The 21,270-nt window shown below is 29.6% G+C and overlaps 4 protein-coding genes and 1 long non-coding RNA gene across 7 annotated transcripts in view; 2 read left to right on the top strand and 3 right to left on the bottom strand.

The window, feature by feature from the left end:
- LOC143149887 (1-phosphatidylinositol 4,5-bisphosphate phosphodiesterase epsilon-1) overlaps nucleotides 1-21,270 on the bottom strand; it is a 577,853-nt gene that overhangs the window by 369,308 nt on the left and 187,275 nt on the right. The window lies entirely within an intron of this gene.
- Nucleotides 1,584-3,256, top strand: LOC143150117 (protein FAM162A). The gene is made up of 4 exons (XM_076318160.1): nucleotides 1,584-1,742; nucleotides 2,487-2,632; nucleotides 2,708-2,801; nucleotides 2,970-3,256. Exons 2-4 carry the CDS (start codon nucleotides 2,488-2,490, stop codon nucleotides 3,184-3,186), a joined length of 456 nt encoding a protein of 151 aa, XP_076174275.1. The 5' UTR covers nucleotides 1,584-1,742; nucleotide 2,487; the 3' UTR covers nucleotides 3,187-3,256.
- On the bottom strand, nucleotides 3,635-4,671 carry Ccdc58 (Coiled-coil domain-containing 58). The gene is made up of 2 exons (XM_076318335.1): nucleotides 4,592-4,671; nucleotides 3,635-4,157 (listed from the first exon to the last, which is right to left on the bottom strand). The coding sequence occupies exons 1-2, from the start codon at nucleotides 4,634-4,636 to the stop codon at nucleotides 3,771-3,773; spliced, it is 432 nt and encodes a 143-aa protein (XP_076174450.1). The 5' UTR covers nucleotides 4,637-4,671; the 3' UTR covers nucleotides 3,635-3,770.
- Nucleotides 5,947-16,772, bottom strand: LOC143149855 (N-acetylneuraminate lyase). Of its 3 annotated transcripts, none has more exons than XM_076317600.1 (8): nucleotides 16,709-16,772; nucleotides 10,619-10,680; nucleotides 9,893-9,969; nucleotides 8,579-8,724; nucleotides 8,226-8,394; nucleotides 7,872-8,017; nucleotides 7,033-7,204; nucleotides 5,947-6,279 (listed from the first exon to the last, which is right to left on the bottom strand). In XM_076317600.1, the coding sequence occupies exons 4-8, from the start codon at nucleotides 8,693-8,695 to the stop codon at nucleotides 6,128-6,130; spliced, it is 756 nt and encodes a 251-aa protein (XP_076173715.1). In that variant the 5' UTR covers nucleotides 8,696-8,724; nucleotides 9,893-9,969; nucleotides 10,619-10,680; nucleotides 16,709-16,772; the 3' UTR covers nucleotides 5,947-6,127. The 3 variants fall into 3 exon arrangements, with proteins under 3 accessions (XP_076173715.1, XP_076173713.1, XP_076173714.1); XM_076317598.1 differs by lacking the exon at nucleotides 16,709-16,772 and adding an exon at nucleotides 12,869-12,980; XM_076317599.1 differs by lacking the exon at nucleotides 16,709-16,772 and adding an exon at nucleotides 12,869-12,900 and having other exon boundaries at nucleotides 9,893-9,919.
- On the top strand, nucleotides 16,239-19,596 carry LOC143149856 (uncharacterized). Its single transcript, XR_012992893.1, has 2 exons — nucleotides 16,239-16,400; nucleotides 16,484-19,596. It is a non-coding gene; the product is annotated as an uncharacterized LOC143149856 (long non-coding RNA).

Below are 21,270 nucleotides of genomic sequence, written 5' to 3' on the forward strand. Positions count from 1 at the left end.
ATTCTCCATGAAGCTCTGTGCTCTACTATTGTATCAATAGCTTTTTATTATTTATTCTCTCATTTCTTACTCTGGTCACTTCTGCTGGCTATATAAATGACCGGCCGTGTAACTGATTTGAACGGTCAGTTGCTGTCCTCTTCCAGTGAAAGACTATAGCCATGGGAGTTGCATGACGACGCATTTGTTTACGTAAGTCGTCAAACTCGGGAGGTGACTCTGTGTCAGACATCTAAATACGCTTGCGTGGTTTGCGGCGAAATGCGGAAAAATAGGGTATCTGTTTCTGTGATGATCATTTTTCTCTTACTTTATTCATTTTCATTTAGGTGTACGCGTATTGGATTTATTTTTAAATACATTTTTCTCGAAAACGAAACCTCCAATGCAATTTTATTATTCTTTATTTTCATCCTATTTTGAGCCATAGTATCTTGCTGACCTCATTTATACTACAAATTTTGACCCACATTAGCGTCTTCGATAGTTCAGTCAAGTATATGGATTCCTTTTAGAGCACGTTTGAAATACGTTTTGTTAGTCTGTAGCATTTCATTCGCGCATGTTAGTTTTACCGCGCAGAAAGAACCAATAGATGCCAATTTAGGTTTTTACCTTCAAGTGTCCTCGAGGAATGATACCAACTTATTTATTTTTATTTCTATATTTGGTTGGTAAAGTCATATATTGTTAAAATTTGATTACGTGTATGAAATATACATTAGTTAAATTTCTGCGAATAAGACTTAAAAAAAAGCCTGACAATTCTTTGTGTAATCATTCCTTTATTTCAAATTGTTCAAAATTGTATACTTATTTTGCGAAAGAATTTTATTAAAATTTTTATATTTTTACATTAATCGATACTTTTGAAATATAATTATATTATATCAACATACAATACATTTTTAAAAATTGTGTAAAATAGGGATATTACAGCATGTAAAGTCGTAGGTTGGTGTTCATAAAAATATCGATTCTTGAATCGATTCTAAATCGATTGGAATTGATTCACCAGAAAATCGATTCAAAGAATTGAATTTGTAGTTTTCAACATGAACTCGTATAAACTTGTCTATTTATAATTTATATCCGAAACAAATAAAAGGAAAGAATTGAATAGAATTTTAGTGATATTTTAATCGTCATTAGTCATTCATTTAGTGACAAAGAATTCAAAAACAACAAATTTTGTAGATGTTTCGGTGATATTCTGATGCGTTATATATAACTGTTATATTACCAGCCTTTGAAAATAGTCTCAGAAGGAATAGACAACCGCTAAATATCGCAGAATGTCGATATATTTTTATCGCTGTAAATGCCGTAATAATATTAAATATAGATAATTTATTTTGATATCAGTTTCTAAATATAGAATGGTTACGCTTTTAACATAAATTAATGCCGTTGGAAAACGATATAAAAAAATACAAATTTGAAGCGTTTTTATTAAATTGAATTAGTGTAATGCGTCCTTGCGTGATAGGTAACAGTTGAATAACAAAGTTGAAATTGAGCTATAGTTCGGAACGTTCGCAATAGTTTATTCTACGAATCGAAGATCGATTTAGGCTTGAATAAATCGACTCGTGTCAGAATCGATTCAAAAAACTCGAAAATCGAAAATCGTTTTAAAAAAATCGATTCTGAATCGCACAACCCTAATACAGATCAGTACCAGTAAGTAAGGAGTGAGAAACTGTTTGTTATGAAATATTGAGCTGTATCAATCATTGAAAGTAAGTAATTATTTTTTAAAATAGATATTAATACTTGATAAATATGAAAATGCATAGAATGTCGTATTTAAATCAAATGTTACAGAGTGGAAAAGAATCGAATACAATGCCAAAGACCAAATTTTAATTTAATAATTTTGTTACAAAACTATTCGGGGAAAGTCAATATATAACTATTAAAATATATGACGTACTTCTAAATTTGTTTTATTTGCAGACATATAATCTTTAATAATCATGTGACCGGAAAAATTAAAATTACTACTATTGAGTAGTATCTAATAAATTTGATTACTCTAAAATACATTTTAATACAAGTAGAGAAGATTAGAATGAATTAATTTGTATTGTTAAGTCAAATATATTAAGTCAAAATTAATGTAAAAATGTTATTTAATATTAATATATAGATGTTATTACAATATTTCCATGGAATTTTTATTAATATTAGATAGGATATACAAGTAACATATTAATGTATTTAAAATTATATTTTAATACCTTAATATACATATGTATAAAAACCTTGCTTTTTTCAAGTAAAAATTAATAAAAATATTGATTATAATTACAATATTAAAAAATATAATTAAAGATTAGTATCAGTTTTATTACTTTAATTAATATTTGTTAGATCATTGTCAGTTAATAATAATAACAAACTATAACTCTAAGAAATACTAATTACATACCCATGGTACATTTATGTTTACATTGTTGACTAAAAATTTTATACAATTGTAGAATGTTTCGTGCAATAGTGAAAAGGCAATTCAACTTGCCAAGAATTAGACTGTTACATTCTACTTCTGTAAGTAAAAATAAGTCCATATCTGATAGCCAAGTACCCAAACCTAGCGCTCCAAAAGGAACATATGAAAGTGTCATGGGTAAGGAATATTCACAGATGTTTTGTACAATAAGTTAAATGTTTGAAAAAATAAATCATTTTTCATATCCTACAGGGGCACCTATGCATGCTCCAAACAAATTTGAGAAATTTCTATTAGTATGGATTAAACGTTATCCTAGTTTAGATCAAGTTCCACAGAAAGTATCGTAAGTAAATATATTGTGGTATATATGTTTATATTAAGATTTTCTACAAATATTAGATTATAATTTAAAATTTTTGTGATTTGTATTTCCACATTTACAACATGAAATATTTTTTATTTATCTCCAGAATGCACATATTAAATAATATTTATACTTTTTATTAATTAGATACGAATGTATAAAGTTAGCACATACCAAGGCAAGAATTCAAGTATCTTTTGTCATGGTCTTCCTTACAGTAATTGGTTTTATTGTAACTGCTACACTTGGAAAAAAGGAAGCAGCAGGTGGAAGACATATAATTTCAGATAGAATGAATTGGATACAAGAAGTAAGAAAGAAGAAAGCAGCTGAAGCTGAAATCAATGCTGCTGAAAAGTCATAAAAAACAATAGTTTAGCAATGTATTGAAAACTCTAAAAATCAAATAAATAACTATTTTAGTAATTTGTGAAGCCTTAAGTATTTTATTTATCTACCATTGAACATGGTCTGTTTCTATAATATTTATAAATGAACAATAATATTGTTTATAAGTTCATATTTTTTTAAAAATTGTTTTCAGTGATTTGCATTGTAATTTTAGTATATAAAATTTAAGAAACATGTAATACATACTATTTTAACATTTTAAGGTAAATTTTGTAGCAAATCTATATTAGCTAAAGTAGTTTTTAAGCGTTGTTTTAATAAATTATTATATTAAAAAGTAGCTAGAAAGTTTAGTCATTTTCATTATTTATATGTAGTATTTTGAATGAATTGAAACTAATTTTAATGAATAATAATGAAAAGATGAAAATGATTTAATACTAATTTTCATAAATAACAAATTATTTGTATTTACTTCAGAAGTAGTTGTATTTATTTCATAAATGCTGTAGCTAAGTATATGTATAATTAATATAACTAATTACATTTTATTATGATTTCTGGCAGGTTGACAGAATATATGACAGACATACAATATTAGGTTTCTACATTTAATGGTTTATAAAAATTGCGGCATTTTTCAGTGTATACTTGAATTGTACGTTTCTTTACAACTTCTTCTACAATTAATTCTGATTCTAATACTCTCAAAGTAGTTTGTTCTTTTCTCAATGTTTTAAGAAGTTGTGGGTTGTGATCACCATTGTCACGTTGGTTTTTTAACTGTTTTATTTTTTCTTTTGAAGCGTTTACACATTTTGAAATAGCCAATTCTCTTTTTCTATGACCTGTTTGGATTTGTTCAAATAAATCTTTACATTTTAGGCTAGGATCAACTTGGCTTCTAAATGATTCTGTTGGAATTATTGTGTTCAATATATAAATAATTTTGTCATCAATCTGGCGCATTTGTTGCAATGCATCCTGAAAAAAGAAAATATATTTTAAATAACTCAAATAGGCTTACATATATTTATACAAAATATATTCTACTCCATATATACAGGTTTATATATGTATGTTTATGAACACAAAATATTGCTACAGGAAGTTCACTTTAAACATGCGGTAACCTAACCTAGACAAGTTAATGTTTTAAATTAATATTGTAAATACATTACATTTAAAATCTTTTTATGTTATTTTTCGAAAATTTTTAATATTTAAATGTTTTTCAATATGCAATATACATATTATGTAAATTATCTTATAACTGTGATTAAATTAAAAGTATATTACAATAACATTGTAAAAATTTAAAGTATGATTAATCAAATATTAGTTAAAATAATATAACGAAAATTAGGAAAATTCTTATTTAATATCTTTCGCGTTACTTTCATTTAATATAGAAATACCTGAAACTCTATAAAATCACAACATTCAAGACTCATGGCTGCCATACTTAAAACGGTACTGCCGAGAGTTATGCAGCGTTTAATTACAAGCAAACATAATAAATAACGGGCAGAATTAAAATGAAATTTAACATATTAAACTTTAATTGTTAATAAAAAGATTAATTATTTGATTTGGTGTACCTAAATTATACTTATTACTTTGTGTAACTTTTAATTAATTTTCGTTTATTTCTTGAATAATTATACTTATTATTACATACGAATATTAAGAATATACAAAAAAAAATACAGATATTGTAAATACAAATTATTTAACGTAGACTAAATATTTTGTTTATTTTGTGAATTATAAACACTGTCAGATTTAAATAAATTTAAACGTTCGTATCAAGTAGTTATTAAAGTTTTACCGCTAATTTTTGTTACGTATAGTTTAAAGTGAATTGAATGGTAGTAGATAATTTGTTGCAATAAATATTATTTATTATTTTTTTTTACCCGTTATATTGAAAAATGTCGACGGTATTACAATATAAGGATGTCATTTTTAAAAAATATTTACTACATTTTTATATATATCTCTTTATGCGAAAGTATTTTAGCCATAATTGGCCAAACATTAGGAGTTTATTTTATTAATCGTAATTCATATTTTTTTTTATGTGCAATTCTATTAACCACTTAATATATAAATAATAATTAATATTTGTTATAGATAATAAGAATTATTAGTCTATTAGTTTTACAATGTTTATTGTACACATAAGGTATTACCCGATGCAAATATGGCATACAATTAAAAATTTCTTCTACATAAACTTACCGTCGTTTTAGAATAAAAAACTTTAAAATGGGAGAAACTAAAGAAGGATTAGTATAATGATTCAGCTAAGTTATACTGTATTTAAAAAGACTAGGAATTTATTTATATGTACATTCATTGTAGTTAGTTTAAATTATTTATGATTACAAGCGAATATGCTTACAATGAAGTAACATATTCTCTAAATATCATAGTGTTTAATTTTGCCTACACAGGTCAACTACGCGTATAAGTTTAACACTAGATTTACGGACACTTTTTGCGTCAAATTGACGCATATCCGTAGAGATGGGTACACCACATAGAGAATTATAAAACTAGAAAGCTTTGAAGAAAATGAATTTCAATATATATTTGTCTCGTTAAATGGATAAAAGTCAGTACAATTGGTAAAAGAAAAATGTAAACGGTTTTTGTAATTTTCCTCATCAATCGAAATACGTCAATCAAGGTAATTTGTGTTTAACAAGTGTCAATCTGGGTAATTTGTGTTTTAATTTGGATTTAGTTGCACAGAATTACGAAAAAATCTCGTATCATACTTTTCTTGTAATTTATTAATAGTATTGTAATACTATACATTCAATTTTAGTTATAGAAATGTTGCTTACAAAATTGATACTATTATTTTGTGCATTTTGTAAATTTGTAAATAATGTACAATTTTAGATAGCAGATTTTAAGTGTTTTTTTCTTGTTTTTTTAATAGGTTAAATTTTTGTTTCAAATCCCAATGTTTGTAAATCTTTTGCCATTGCTGCTGTTATTTCTGATGATAAAGTTTTCAAGGGTGGACGTACAGGTCCAGTGTTGATATTTGTCAGTAAAGGCATTGCTATTTTCATTGTTTCCACCCAGTTACCTGTAATTTAACAATAAAATGTTCATTTTCATATCATTATATTCTTTTTTCAATTTATGAATTAGCATACACAGATTTGTAATTTCAAGCTTAATGAAAATATACGATTCATTTTTGCTTTGAAGATAAACGAACTAAAAATTATAAACGAATTTTAATTTTGCAAATTTCGGGTTCGAAATTTGGGTCTGTGGCCCAAAATCTCGAAATAAATATTACCTAAATGTTTGAAGCTTTCTCTGTAAAATAAGTAATATTTAACATGCTCGTTCATAATTAACATCTCTCTTTTGCATTAATGGGGATTCTGTTACAAATAATAATAATGTATTCATCACTTCTGTTCATTCGATTGACATCAGATTACTTTTTGTTGAATTATCGGTAAAATTTTCTAACGATAATTGTCGAAACGGTCTTGGTTCAAGTAATGCAGTTTCACTTTGTCCCCTATTTGTCCAACGGTAAAATTTTATGTGACAATCACCGTGGATGTACGTATTATATTTTCTATAATAATCGAAAATGATTTGCTCATTTCCAATTACATTTTCCGAAGAACATTCATATACTGATAATATATATGAATAGTTACGTGCATAGATACATATGAATTGTAAACGTGTAGTCCGATTGCAATAAAGTAAATTGTATATAAGGATGGAACAAAGAATTTTTCAATGTTTTAGCTTGCTTGGTCATTTTGTGACATCCAACGTATAACGAAGTATTATACACTAAAAATAGTTTTACCATATTTTGATATAGCAATGACAGCTCTCGACAGTTGTTCCTGCTTTTCTCTTGCTTTGATGCTATTTCCTTTTCGTCCTTCTGCAAGAATTTCGAGCGCATACTCTGGCAACATGTTTATGCTTGTCGCTATACACGAATCCATTCCTAATGCAGTGGCAGCACTCATCAACTAAAAAAAATAAAATAGCAAAGGAAGGAATAGTAACGAATATAAAAATAAGACGGCGGAGGAATATCTTATTTAAAGTAAAATACATAATGTATTTTACATGTATTTTAAATGTATTTTCTATTAACGATGCAATTTCATTGACCTAGTTTTAATATTTAAAAATAAAAATCAAAACATTTATGGTATTATATATTCGATTAATTTGAATAAATTGTGTTAGTTTCTAAAATTATTGACTTTCATACATTTGTTACTTCGATCAAGGAAAGTAACTTGTTCGGTATGTTCGGTAAAAAGTGTATAAATAAATTAATAAATTTAATTAATAGTAACATTTTTAAAAAATATATATTATTCTGTTAAAAAGTAGTTGTTCATCTTCAAGCGTTTTTAATATTTTCACTGAGAATAAAAAAGTCGCGTAATCTATCTTGTAGATGAATAACTTTTAACTGAATTATTTTTTTTTATTTTAAAAAACAACAAATTTAAGTAGACTCTTTTAAGTGTTCCATGTTGTTTGTATTTAATTGAAAGCACCAAGCAGTTTTAATTATTAGAATCCGACCTAGGAAAGTCTAAAAAAATTACATCGAATGTAGGATGTAATTGCAACATTAATAGCACTCTTAGTATCTATAACAAAACAAAGAGTCAATGATACCTGATCGTTTCCAAGGAAAATCGCGTATTTTTTGTTATTAGCGTGTAGCGCTTGAGCACCTTCGTCTAAGGCAGAGCTCGTGAACTTTATTCCCACAAAAGTTGGAATTTGTTCACCAAGAGATTCAAGAAATTGTCCCATGTGCACTGAAAGAAAACTATTTTTATTAATATGTCATCTCGTGATACAGAAAAAATGTTCGATTATCAGATTAAATAGCCATTGCATAGAAAACATATCGGATTACCAATAGAACAAGTATCATAAATACCGTTCTAAAAATGCTCGCGAGATTTTGCGATGAAAGTCACTTTTTGATATAAGAATTAAAACTGAATTTAATTATCAACTTACCATTAACATTAGTTAACATTGGAATGTGATAATAGAGAAGTGGAGTGTTTGATGCTGCATCGCTGACCAGTTTTAAATATTCCGTTAGCTGATCAGATGTTGTAGGTTTAAAGTATAATTCTGGTAAACACAGTAAGGAATCTGCCTTAATACTTTCGGCGTGTTTTGCCTGTGAAAATATTAATTCCATTGATAGTTTGTAATTAATTTCATGTAAAGAAGCGTTCAAGCAGAAGTAGTTAGTACTTTTTGTTAATTAAATATTTATTAAATATTTTAGCCCTACGATGTTACATTGAATGACATTCTTAATGCAGGTGTATGATATAATTAATAGTGCAGTTTACACGTACCAGCTCAAGAACTTCTGGAAGAGGGCCACCGCCTACTTGAACCATCAAGTGTTGCTTTGTTGTTTTTACAGCGGTTGCCCATGCCTCAGTAACTAATTTCCTTTCAGGTACAGACATAGACGTACCTTCTCCAGTTGTCCCGTTTACTGTTGATTAGAAATTACCCATCTTTACTATTCGAAATTAAAGAGAAAGAGATATTCTATTTGCATGTTACTAAACTACAGTAATGTCTTTCAGATTGTAACTAATTTTGTTCCTCAGGGTGATCAAAATTATCCCCATCACTTCTTGGAACAGAATCAACAATGACTCGGATCACTGACGAGTTACCATAATAGGAAAGTAAAATTTATATATTTTATATTTTATCATTGTAAGACTGTGTCTATCGAATCTGCGAGATTCTCATGGTGAAAATAATACCAAGTACGAATATATTTTTATGATTTTGAGTTAAGTTGAATATTTTTGTAAGAATCACTTTACACGAAAAATTCAATAAAAATGTCAATTATCATTTCAGGAATGCACCTTGTGATTACAGTTATGTGAAGAGTATTTAACACTGTCTCTATGAATCATAGAATAGATATTATATATTTTTAACTCTATTAGTTCATGGAATCGTAAAAAAAGTTGTATTTTCTCTAAACCGGTGTTTCCTTCGTGAATAGTATCGAGTAAAAAAAAAAAAATTTTTAAAATGGTGAAAATTATTGTCATATGCATTATTTTTAACAAAAGAATTTTACAATTGACTACACCCCTCGATCGAATGTTAAATATCTCACTCTCACTGTTTTTCACTTTTATCTTCAATATGTACAAAGTTGAGCAAACTTGGGAGATAAAAGTGATTAAATTTTGTCTACCTGTCCTTCAGGGTGTTATAGTTCTATCTCGATCAAATAACAACCTGAAGAGCATTACTGTATTCAGTTATCCCATAATTAATACAGTAACCCCCACTGTATGTTCTCTGCTTCGAAGTAATGGAAGTCATTAGTTATAAAGTTTAACACATAATCGTCCAAGTGATGTTGCACTTGGTATTATTTTTATTAAGAAAATCTTACTAATAAAATTTAAATTCTTCTAAGAATAAAACGAAAAGTAAGGTAAAAAAGAAATTCATTAGTTAATGAGAGATAGCAATGTATAAGTTTTATGCAGACTTCAGACGCATTATTGTTTTAAATAGTATATATCATATGTGTATAGTTAAAACTCTAGTTGGTTAAAATAATGTAAATAGGTTTGGTGAAATACAATGATCTAGAAAAGGATAATAAAAATATAATGTTTACTTACCAAGTACGCCAGTGATTTTCTTTTTAGCTAAATATTCGGCATATTGTGGTATAATTGATAAGTTTAAAGTTCTTTTGCTAGAATAAAAATGTGTGAATAATATTATTTTATTGGATAATTGTTGTATTACAATAGAAGTGTTATTTAAAGTTAAAGAAATTTTATGGACAGTGTATTTTGAGCAGTATTAGTAGAAGCTCGATAATTGCTAAACAACAAGGGTGAAAATTCTTATCGATATTAAAATTCGTATAATGATCGAGGTAATAAATCCAATTAGAAAGAACTTCATTTACAGAGTACCTACATTCTCCTACAATAATCGAGGTTCTGCTGTACATAATATAGACTATTTAGTACATTATAGTTTTTTCTATTATATCTATAGAATGATATTAATGTAAGCTTTTCTATATTCAATTATGCAAAGTGTTTATGAAGGTGTCTAATACTCAAATTTGTAAAAAAACGAGAAACTAAATATTCACGTAAAACATTTACATACTATTAGATTACACGTATTTAGTTTAGATATCAATCTTATAATTATCTTTAAAATTGCAAAAAATAAATATAAGACAAATTATATTTTCCACGTTAAATATAATTTTTATAGAAAATTTATTATTTGTGTAATCTTGAAAACAACCGAAATTGAGCAATTAGTTTCAACATTTTTTTAATATTTGTATATTAATGTTGTTTAATGAACATTAAGGATGTTACCTGTCATTATTAAAAGGTGTTAACACGGGAACTATGAGTCCTCTAAAAGTGAACGGTGTTTTCTATAATTAACAATGAATAAATTTGTATTATTTAGAACACATTTAAAAATTTTGTAGTAAAATTAGTGATATTAAAAATGATTATAAAGATGAATTTACACATTTACCTGTTTTCAAGTATCGATTTGAGAATAAGAATTGTTTTTTGAATGAAATGAATTCGTAAATGCGTGTCATAAACGCTGACTATTGTTTTATTATCATATTCATTCTAACATTACAGAATTATGATAATGATTTTCCCATTATTAATGTACATAGAATGAACCAGTAAATAAAAATTTGTTAAGTAAAAGTCTTTTTAAATTCTTCTATTACGAAATTCTGCATATTAGTTATCTTATCGAATATGTATCAAGTTACATACAATAAGATATAAGAGCAGTAGGTCACCGACTTTAACCCACTTTTATCTGGTAAATATCGAACTAAATGAATAGATAAATACACGTTCAAGTGCATAATTAAAAAGGATATTCAATGTTAAAGTTTTTATACGTTAAATCAATTACCCGTAGTTATTCACGTAGAATTTAAAGAATATGTAATTTTCAATACTACATTGTATGGTATAAAAATTTGTATGCCTTTTGAGATAAAATTCTGAAAAGAAAAATAATTGGATCTGAAGGAAAATTTCTTATCAAAATCGTTGACGGAGTTATTTCAAAAAATATACTTCGTGTTTTTCATGATACTTATTTAACACAAAGTATTCGACATTTAGGACAAGAAATAAATTTAAAAATGCAAGTTAAGAGAAAATCACATCTTTATTCTGTAAAGCATTTTGGAATGTGACATTGCTTTGGTTTTCCATATCATGTTATATGAATATTACATGTACAGGTCTGTGTTGATCACTGTATTTAAACAGACAATACCGATTTTCAATGACTCTCAAGCATTTTGATTGCTTATCGTTAGAATCATTGTTACGTTTTGATAAAAATATATTCTATATTCTATATTCTATATTCTATATTCTATATTCTATATTCTATATTCTATATTCTATATTCTAAATTCTATATTCTATATTCTATATTCTATATTCTATATTCTATATTCTATATTCTATATTCTATATTCTATATTCTATATTCTATATTCTATATTCTATATTCTATATTCTATATTCTATATTCTATATTCTATATTCTATATTCTATATTCTATATTTCATATTCTATGTTCTATATAATATAATATAGAGTGTATAAGTGTAAAATATATAATATAAAATATAATTTCCATAATTATTTAAGAGAATCATTTCATGTAAGAACTTTGTATGAGATACATTCAAGACATTCTTATCAGATAGAACTCTTTGACAGATTTTTGTTTTGCTGTCAATAAAACTTCCAAGGATTAATTCTTAAATTGATACATGTGTAAAATCAATCACCGGATTGATGTCAAGAATTAAAAAAAAAAATTTGTTATTTAACGTTGCATTCATTTGTTGATTACCGATTTATTAAAGTTATGGTGCGATTTTAGCTGCTCTTTACGTTGTAAGGTACATTATGTATGTAAACAGTATCAGAATGAATAAAAAATGAAGAAAATTTATGCGGCTCAGAAAATGAATTTAACGGAGAAATATTTTAAATATAAAATTTTGCTTTGATTGTAATTGACAATGCTGACTGGCAATTACTTCTCTAAGGGAAACAAATATTGTTTGCATGTACTTGTTTAGCAAGTATTTTTTAAAAGACTATTAATTGCATTGATGTACGAAAATTTATAAACATTCTTCGGTAGTAAATGAACGTGTTTGTTAAATTTTTAAACAATCAATTCAGAAGTTCTTCCTTAATAAATTTCCAAATATATCTTTCGTTGCAGAAAGTCCAAACGCAAAATTCCTTTTAATTTCAACGACGATATTAATTAAATGTCGTAATTGTGCACATATCAAGTTTAAAATTTGAATTCAAAGAGTAAAATTTTTATCTAATAAAAAGAACGTAAGCAATGAAAATAAATTCTATTACAGGAGAAATGTTACACAACGCATTAACACCAACGTTGCGCTCTTAACTCTCAGTCATGGTCAACTTAAAAAGATAAGGCTCGCAAAAATTGTAACATTAAATATCTTGTAAGCTCAACAAGAGTTTTAAGGTTTATAAAAGTCTTTTATAAAATTGTAACTAACATATATTTGCATACGTACCGGCATCGTGGATTGCGAGGTGAACGTGCACAGGATTAATACAGACTGTACGAAACTGACTGAAGTGGAATATTTTTACTCCGTCTCTGATAAGATTGTATCCAAATCGTAACAGTGTGTTTAATGCTTGAATACTTTCTCTCGTAATAATAACAATATTATAAGCATAACTTTCTTTATTTTTTTCTTTTATATTAATCATTGAATGCAGAACATATGAACTATACACGCCATGTAGAAGCAATAATTATAATAGTAATATTATAGTTGTGATGTACATACAGGATGTCCTATTATAATTTATAAATGCGAATTATTCGTGAACTACCCATTGTATAAAGAATAATGGCAATTAGAATTGAATGGTTTTGAACAGGACATAATCGCCTGTAATTAGTTTTTCTGTACGTGGATATGTAGAGGTCACGTCAAAGCGGTTATTAAACAAATAAACTGGTGTTAAACGATTTGCCATTGTCAGCTGTCACGTTTATACAGGAGTGAATATTTTTCAAATTCCTGTTGCAATTTCTTCAACAAGATATTAATAAAGAAGCGTTCATAAAGTAAAAACAAACTTTTCAACGAGTTACAAAATGTCATGGAAAAGTATGGATTTGCTCTTGATACACATAACGTACATATAACATAATTGGAATAACAATCGCGTAAGATCTCGTAATTGCTGAAAAGGGTAAAAAGAAAGTGGATTGTGTAACAAGTTGGGAGGGAGAAAAAACGATGACAGTGCCGCAACTACTGCAGAATCGTTCGTATCGCTTTTATTTATTTTTCGACGGAAAAGAATGTTTCTTCGACTTTCCAAAACTGGCCCGTATCGTGTTTCGCGATGTGTTTGCATAACAGTCTAGACATCGAAGATATTTTTGTGAACTGGCTGAAAAATTTTATCGAATTTTCCGAACTAAATTTAAATACCAGAATGCTTTTAAACCAAGGTAACCATGTAAATCACGTTTCGCTACAGTCGTACGAAATTTGCAGTCGAAATTACATTAAAATGCTCTTGATACTCCCTCGTAGTTCTCACAGACTTCGATCATTTGCTATAACATTCCATTCACCACTGATGTCTGTCATTCGCCATGAAAGCGACCTATTTATGAAAGGCGATATAAAAATAACACCTCGTTATTTGGCCGAGCTTTTTAATAACGCAAATGCAGGATATTCGCAGGAATTTATCTGTAGGAATCATTTAAAGATGGGAAGTATCAGAAATATTAATTTTACCAACACATGAGAAATAAGAAACGCGAAAGGTGTATATCCCGAGTAGACGAAACTTCTCGAGGTATTTTGATATCGTAATCGCAATCCGCTATTGTCTGATTTGCGATACACTGCTCTCGTCCAGAGACACGCTATTACAGCAACTATACCGTATCTAGAATAGATAGCACTTCTCTAGATACTCTACTCGTAAACAACTACACCGTATCTAGAATATACAGCAGTTCTCCTGATACTTTGCAATCGACCACACCCTAAGACACACTGGACTCAACCTCTCTCCAAAGGCACGCTATTGCAACAACCAACTGCATTCAAGGCGACGGCCCTTTTTATACCCCCGAATTTGGGGCCTACGTGACTTATGTCACGTTCATTCTCGGGGAATGAAGAAAGCGTAGGCCTTGCTCTCTCGGGTGGTCGCCAGACGGTGGGCCTGCACTATGTCAGCGTTGCAGAAAACTCGCCTAACCAATCGTCTAGACTTATTATCGCACCTCCGGCCGTTACGACCCCCTGCAATGGGTTACACATAACAATTCCCTATCATCCTACGCATCTGATCAACTCAAACGTTTTTACTAACCATGACTTTGTTGCTACTGGCCACAGAAGAAATATACCAGTGTTGCCTCTATCTTGATATTCGAGAGTGAACGTTTCTCAAATATTTTTTCCACTATCGGTGAACAGTTCAGTTACCACCTCAACAATCTGAATTGAACGAAAATTGTAATTTTCTCCCACATTACAAATTTGTCTCCCACGAAATCATTTGTGTAAAACTAGAATAAAGCAACATTCACAAATATTAATTGTGACTCTACAGAAATAAAGATACAAGAAAAGGAAACAAACAATGAAACCAAAGAAAGAACTAATTCGTCTGTGAGAGGTTGAGTCATCACTGCTGGTTTCGAATTTGTTTAAGAAATACAGAACGTTGTATTTTGCAATTTTTCCCATTTTAATGAAAACGTAGCGCAAAAATGAATTTTTATTTTCGAAACTTTCAACCCTACTGAATCCCTATTCTTCTTATTTTCATCAAGAAGGATTGGAACCATTCAGACTAAATTTCTTTAATCCTTATTTTCATCAAGAAGGATTGGAACCATTTAAACTAAATTTCTTTAATCCTTATTTTCATCAAGAAGGATTGGAACCATTTAGACTAAATTTCTTTAATCTGTTATAAATTATCGTTTTAGTAAATCACATAAATGCAAATGGTGGGCGTACCACTAACATCGGCTGAAACACACTTATTCCGCATATCGCAGACTGAAAAATATACTGAAGCCGAATTTATCCGGTTAATGTGCTTCGAAAGATACACAAGTCTCTCTCAGAGTTCTCAAGATCAATCGTTCCTGAATATACATACACACGTACGCACAATATATCCCGGATCCATTTTTCAATTCTGAAACAACATCGTTCTAATAATGACTTTGCAGGATCTGGAGTTGGCATCACTCCGTACTCTGTTTGTTTTGTCACACGGTATAAAGTATCGAATTCTTTGCAAATTTGATGACTTCGTAAATACTCTAGGTCTTCGAAGAAATATTGATCATCTTTATATTTTCTCATTATAGATTATAAATATTATAATCGTTACAAGGGGGTTTAACTTGGAATAATTGATCGTTTCATCGTATTCGAATCATAGAAAACAAGTACGAAGTTTAGCCTCCAGTAGTTGCAAGAAAGTTATCTCTTGGGTCTTTTATGCAGCTGGAGTTTAAAGCAATTCCATCGATTATAAGATCTGGAGATTTTGGAAGAAGAATAATAATACGAATTTTCTTGCTCTTGTCCCCATCTGCGTTAAATTTATCTTTTAATTACTATTTCAGTAATATCTTCCGTGGTACTATTTAAACCTGTTCGAACTTGTTTTCATTATATTATGCACGTAATCTACTATATTTCTTCAGTTGTACATTCTCCAGACGATACAATTGAACGCGTTCACAAAGGCTTTTCTATAGATACTAAAATGCATTCGCCCATTTTACCACCTCTGCTTGATCGATCGACGTCGTATTGCTCTTCGTAAAGTTATCGCTAGAATTCTCTAACGGTGACAACCGAAATGGTCTTGCTTCGGGTAATGCAGTTTCGAATTGTTCTCTACTTTGTTCACGGAGTAATGTTCCGTGACAAGTGTCGCAGATGCACTCATCTTCCGTAAGAATTGGAAACGATCTTCTCAGTTGCAACGACGCTTTTCGAAAGCTACTTTTACAAGAATAATATATACTATTGTTAGGTATTATTGCTATTATTATTATTATTATTATTATTATTATTATTATTGTTGTTATTGTTATTATTATTAAATGTCTTTGGTAGGCATGCTTGAAGATATACACACACTCGATATACGTGTACACATGTATATATATATTTATATACATTTTATATTTTATATACATAAATTTCGTGGATTTAGTCACGCAAGTGTGTAAGAGGTACAGTTAAAAATTTTGTTACCGCAACTTAATCTCAATCTAATACTTACTAATGCCTGTTTTGTTTAAACGAATCGAAACACCACCGATTGGAAGATGTACTTACTCAGTGTATTGGAAAATGAACTCAATGATTTTCAGAAGGCAGAAGTGCACGATACAAAAGTTATCTGTCGACTGAAATATTTACAAAGATTGTTCGTAAATATACAGAGTGTTTCCCGACGAAACCGGACAACTTTGTCCGTATGTTCAGAATGTTATTTTAAGTAAAAAATATTATATACACAGTGGATAAGTTTGTTTTCTTTTTCGAGAAATAGAAGATGTGTCGATATAAACCATTAATACCCTGTCAAGTATACTGGCGAGGTTCGACAGTTACCGAACACTCTGTATATAGATTATTACAAGCTTATCGCTATGTTGACATAAGACATCAGCTTGAAAATGTTTCAGGAAATAGGTGAAATCTCAACGACTACTCGGTTCATTTTTCGTATTTCAATAATGTTAGGTGAATAGTACAATGAAAATAGAATATAATCACGTTGGAATATTTTATTACGCGGTATTGGAGATTCCAGGTTTATCCGTTGTTTAAACTGCAATAATAACGATGGTCGGTTAATTTCGTTTCGAGGTACAAATGGTACCATTGAAACGGTTATGAGACCTGTCGATTTTGATTGCAGATTTAATCGAAAGTATATAACGTGAAAGCGATATGGGCCACTGATCGTAACAGCTGGGCGCATGGATCGATAACCTGTAACAAGCTGTATCGAGGCTTTTAACAGTTCATTACGATATCGATTGTAAAATTTATTTTACAGAGGAAGCTTCTGGAAATATGTTCTTATTTTTGGGGGGAATTTTTGAAAGTAAGTTACGACTCAAAATTTGTAACAGAGATTTTGCAAATTTTACGTTGCAAAGGCAACTGTTCCATGTAAATGAAAATTTATTCCAACGACTGATATATTTTTCAATAAAAACAGAAAAAGAGGAACTCAGGACGGTCGATAGTTTCGGAGATAAAAATGAATTTTCACAATATAATATAATGATATTTCACCACAAAGCTTCTAACACTCTCGATGTTAATTTTTCGCGAATAAAAAAGCTTTCCTCATTCTGATAAATATATAGTTACTTTTTCAGTCACGTAGCGAGCACTATTTGATAATATTTTTAATACAAAACGAAACACGTACTTCGTTCTTAAATCTTCATCGTATTGTAAGAGTTAATCGAACTTGTAACGTGTAAACAGCTTGAATGTCTGAACAACACTAGATGAAATTCAGTGTATACTCGAAGGTCGAGGTCAATAAATAACAGAGATCGGGACTATTTATAAAAATGCTTTTTATGTTTATTTACATGTAGATTTTCTTTCTCTCAACAATGCCGATGATATATTAACACAGTATCGTAGTGATAAGTTATATATTAGATTCAAGACGGCCGCATGCGTTTCCGGTTTTATGGATATTACGTGTAACGTTTGTTCCTCGAAGCGAGAACGCAGACTACTCGAGAGTTTATATAGTAACGCCAAAGAGAATTCTATGTAATGCTACTCGTACAATGTCTTCCATTTGTTTCATCGTTTCAATTTACACAAGTATCACTTAAATGCAACGAAATTTTCTCTACGACGTTCTGGCGTGTATTAAATAGTAAAATAATTGTTCGTTTAGCGATACGTTTATTCTCTCTATCCCTCGTACTTTTTCGATACTGTCACAATTCGTCGGGCTTGGCGTCACAGCGAATATTACAACTACTAATATAATGTTAGGACTCGCGTTGGCGGTCGTTCCTCGTAAATAATGATTTTCGTGTATACCATACGAAAACATTTCATTTAACGTACATTTTTGCCATTATCATTAACGTTATTAATACAATTATTAATTCTTTTTCAATTATCTATATCTGTGTGTTCTTCGCTGAATTTTGCCCTTAGTAGCCGATTGATACGAAACTGAAAATGTACAAACAGTTACCGATTTATTTATACGAAAGAGGGTGATAATCGATCTCGTGAGAAACTAGTCGCGGGAAGTAAAGATCATTGGAATATTAGTTTAACTACGTAATAATAGGAACAAATAAAAACTGACTAGAAGTATAATTCATTATAAATTCGTCGATTATGATGACTTTTGGAGTAACGCACGATACGTGAACAAAATTACTTTGCGCTCGCCCGGATTTGTGATTCGATCTTTCGCTGGAATAAAAATATAATCTTTTTTTATTTCGAACGAACATTTGTATTTTGGTATTATTGATATAATAAACTTCGAATCGATGTGAATGCTTCGGTGTCGACAAAAATTTTAATTGAAAAATTTACATTTTTGTGCAAATGATACAGGAAGCTTCGAATCGTTGCGAATATGCTTGAGTTTCAAACAAAGTTCGAAACGCAACAAATACTTATCGATAAATTCATCATCGTCGCATGTTTCAGAAACTTAAGCACATAGCGCAGACGTATCCGAGAAAAATTGGCAAATTTGTCGATTACGTGCTAAATTTGTGGCACAAAATCGAACCGTCCAAGTTTAATTGCAATTCATTTTGTCTCGAATATCGACGTACATTCGTGAGACTGTTACGATCTGTAATTGCTTCGAACATATTTATTTCCAGACACAGTGTTAACGCTTACGTAAGAACGTTACAACATTTAAGTGGTGACGTAACCAGAAGACGTAGTTACCAGAGAAAATACCTCTTCGATTGAATGCTATCATGCAATATTAAGAAATAGATTTTCAAATAAACTACAAACTGTACGTAACAAAATTAAAGTGAAACGTGATTATCGAACTTTTATTAGATTATATAAACATAAAATCGTGGAAAATTATAATTGAAACTTTAACAACGCAAATCCTTTGAGGTGTAGTGTAAAATAGAATTAATATATACATGTACGTAGACGACAGTTAAAAATAAAATAAAGAACAAAACGTATTGGATCGATTCCAACCGTTCATTCTTTCACTATGTTCGATCGGAAAAATTATAATTAACAATTGCATAACTCGTTTATTTTGTCATTTACGGTTGATAAAACAACTATTATAGAAAAGTTTATGAACAAATATTCTATAGACATAATTGAATAATTATTGTAGTAAAAATTTTCATGTCAAGAAAAGAAAATCAAAATAAGAGAATAAATGAGCTGGTTATTTTGAAAAGTGTGCGAGTTTAATTTTTTTTTTTAATTTAGTTGCATCTACTTTCGGTGACAACTGATGTAATATATTTAATATTGAACAGTTTGCAGCCCAAACTTTTAAATATTTATGCGAAATTGTGAATACGTTTGTTTTAAAAGTGGTGCAAGTATTGCGCTCGATGAAAACATTACTTTATTCGAGCAATGCTAGTAAAACTGATTATACATCTGTGTCGATAATGAATTTGTATACGTCAATCGATTGAAATGCAAACCATTAAATATCTCGAAACAAATCAATTTGGACTTACACCACTTAAAAAAGAAATGTCAAACGTGTTCCAATAAATATATAAGATGAGATAGAAAATTAATTCAAATTTGTTTTATAAAAAAAAAAAAAAACTAACTAAGTGTACGTAAATTCTGGACATAAGTTTTTCTTAAGAAAAAGTCATTTGAAAGTTTTAATTAAATTTGAATAGGAACGATCACGTGTGACATTACTGTAAAGTTGTTATTTTTTCCAGCTGGTTACGTTACAACTATTCGGCGAAGATTTATCAAATCGATTAACTATTTAATGACTTGTACTTGCGATCAATACCAATAGACGCAACGACCTAATTTACTGACAATGCACCAAAAACTGTTGATGAGAATGCAGTGGAAACGAACCACGCTCTATTAGATTGTATGTGTGTGTGTGTTTGTGTGTGTGTGCGCGCGCGTGTGTATGTATGTATGTATTACGTGTATTGTGTGCACGTATGCACTTATGTACTTTAGGTAATACATATATCTTAATATATGTATCTATATCGTAAAATTCACACTTATGAAAAAGATATCTTATTTCAATATTAATAGATAGATTAACAACCGTGGCCGGGCCAGCCTGGCCACATGGCAGAAACGGTTTCTTTAAACTGCTTTTATCAACTTTTATTTTATTCTTAGAGCTTTCTTTTTCTTCCTTTGGCTTCGAATTGCACCTCGTACAAAAGTGTCGCGCATAATTCATAGCCGTTGAGAGTAACGTGTACGACTTGATTCGACAACAATCGCCACTCTGAATATTTTCCTTTCCTATGTTCGTCCTTACCATCTAATAATTTCCATGTTTCATTTTGGCATCTCACTTTTTATACTTTATATCCGAAAAGTTAACGCGCAAGTTTCGTATTTCTAATTCAATAAACGTGAATTCTGTGTTTCGCACGCTTATTCTCGGCGGTAAACAAAAGTGGAAAACTCCCGAGACCTCGTGGTATTTTCCATTGTTAAGTTGTCAATAAATCTAACAGAAAATTAATATCTTTCTTTCTTAAGAAATTCGTGTCGTGTAATTCTGGTTTTTATTACAATGGCTCGCTCGTATCACGGATGAACCACCGTACTGTCTCTCAGGTTGTCACAGATCTATCCCCGACCACTGTTAACTGCATCTGATTCTCCCCCTC

The sequence above is a fragment of the Ptiloglossa arizonensis genome, chromosome 8 (genome assembly GCF_051014685.1).
Source record: "Ptiloglossa arizonensis isolate GNS036 chromosome 8, iyPtiAriz1_principal, whole genome shotgun sequence".
NCBI lineage: Eukaryota > Metazoa > Arthropoda > Insecta > Hymenoptera > Colletidae > Ptiloglossa > Ptiloglossa arizonensis.

Coding starts and splice junctions, on each gene's coding strand:
- LOC143150117 (XM_076318160.1), top strand. CDS start 2,488: ATGTTTCGTGCAATAGTGAAAAGGCAATTCAACTTGCCAAGAATTAGA. Junction 2,633..2,707: donor AACATATGAAAGTGTCATGG/GTAAGGAATATT, acceptor CATATCCTACAG/GGGCACCTATGCATGCTCCA. Junction 2,802..2,969: donor CAAGTTCCACAGAAAGTATC/GTAAGTAAATAT, acceptor TTTATTAATTAG/ATACGAATGTATAAAGTTAG.
- LOC143149855 (XM_076317598.1), bottom strand. Junction 8,725..9,892: donor GAAAATCACTGGCGTACTTG/GTAAGTAAACAT, acceptor TCTAATCAACAG/TAAACGGGACAACTGGAGAA. Junction 7,205..7,871: donor TTTTCCTTGGAAACGATCAG/GTATCATTGACT, acceptor TATTTTTTTTAG/TTGATGAGTGCTGCCACTGC.
- Ccdc58 (XM_076318335.1), bottom strand. CDS start 4,636: ATGGCAGCCATGAGTCTTGAATGTTGTGATTTTATAGAGTTTCAG. Junction 4,158..4,591: donor GTGATTTTATAGAGTTTCAG/GTATTTCTATAT, acceptor TTCTTTTTTCAG/GATGCATTGCAACAAATGCG.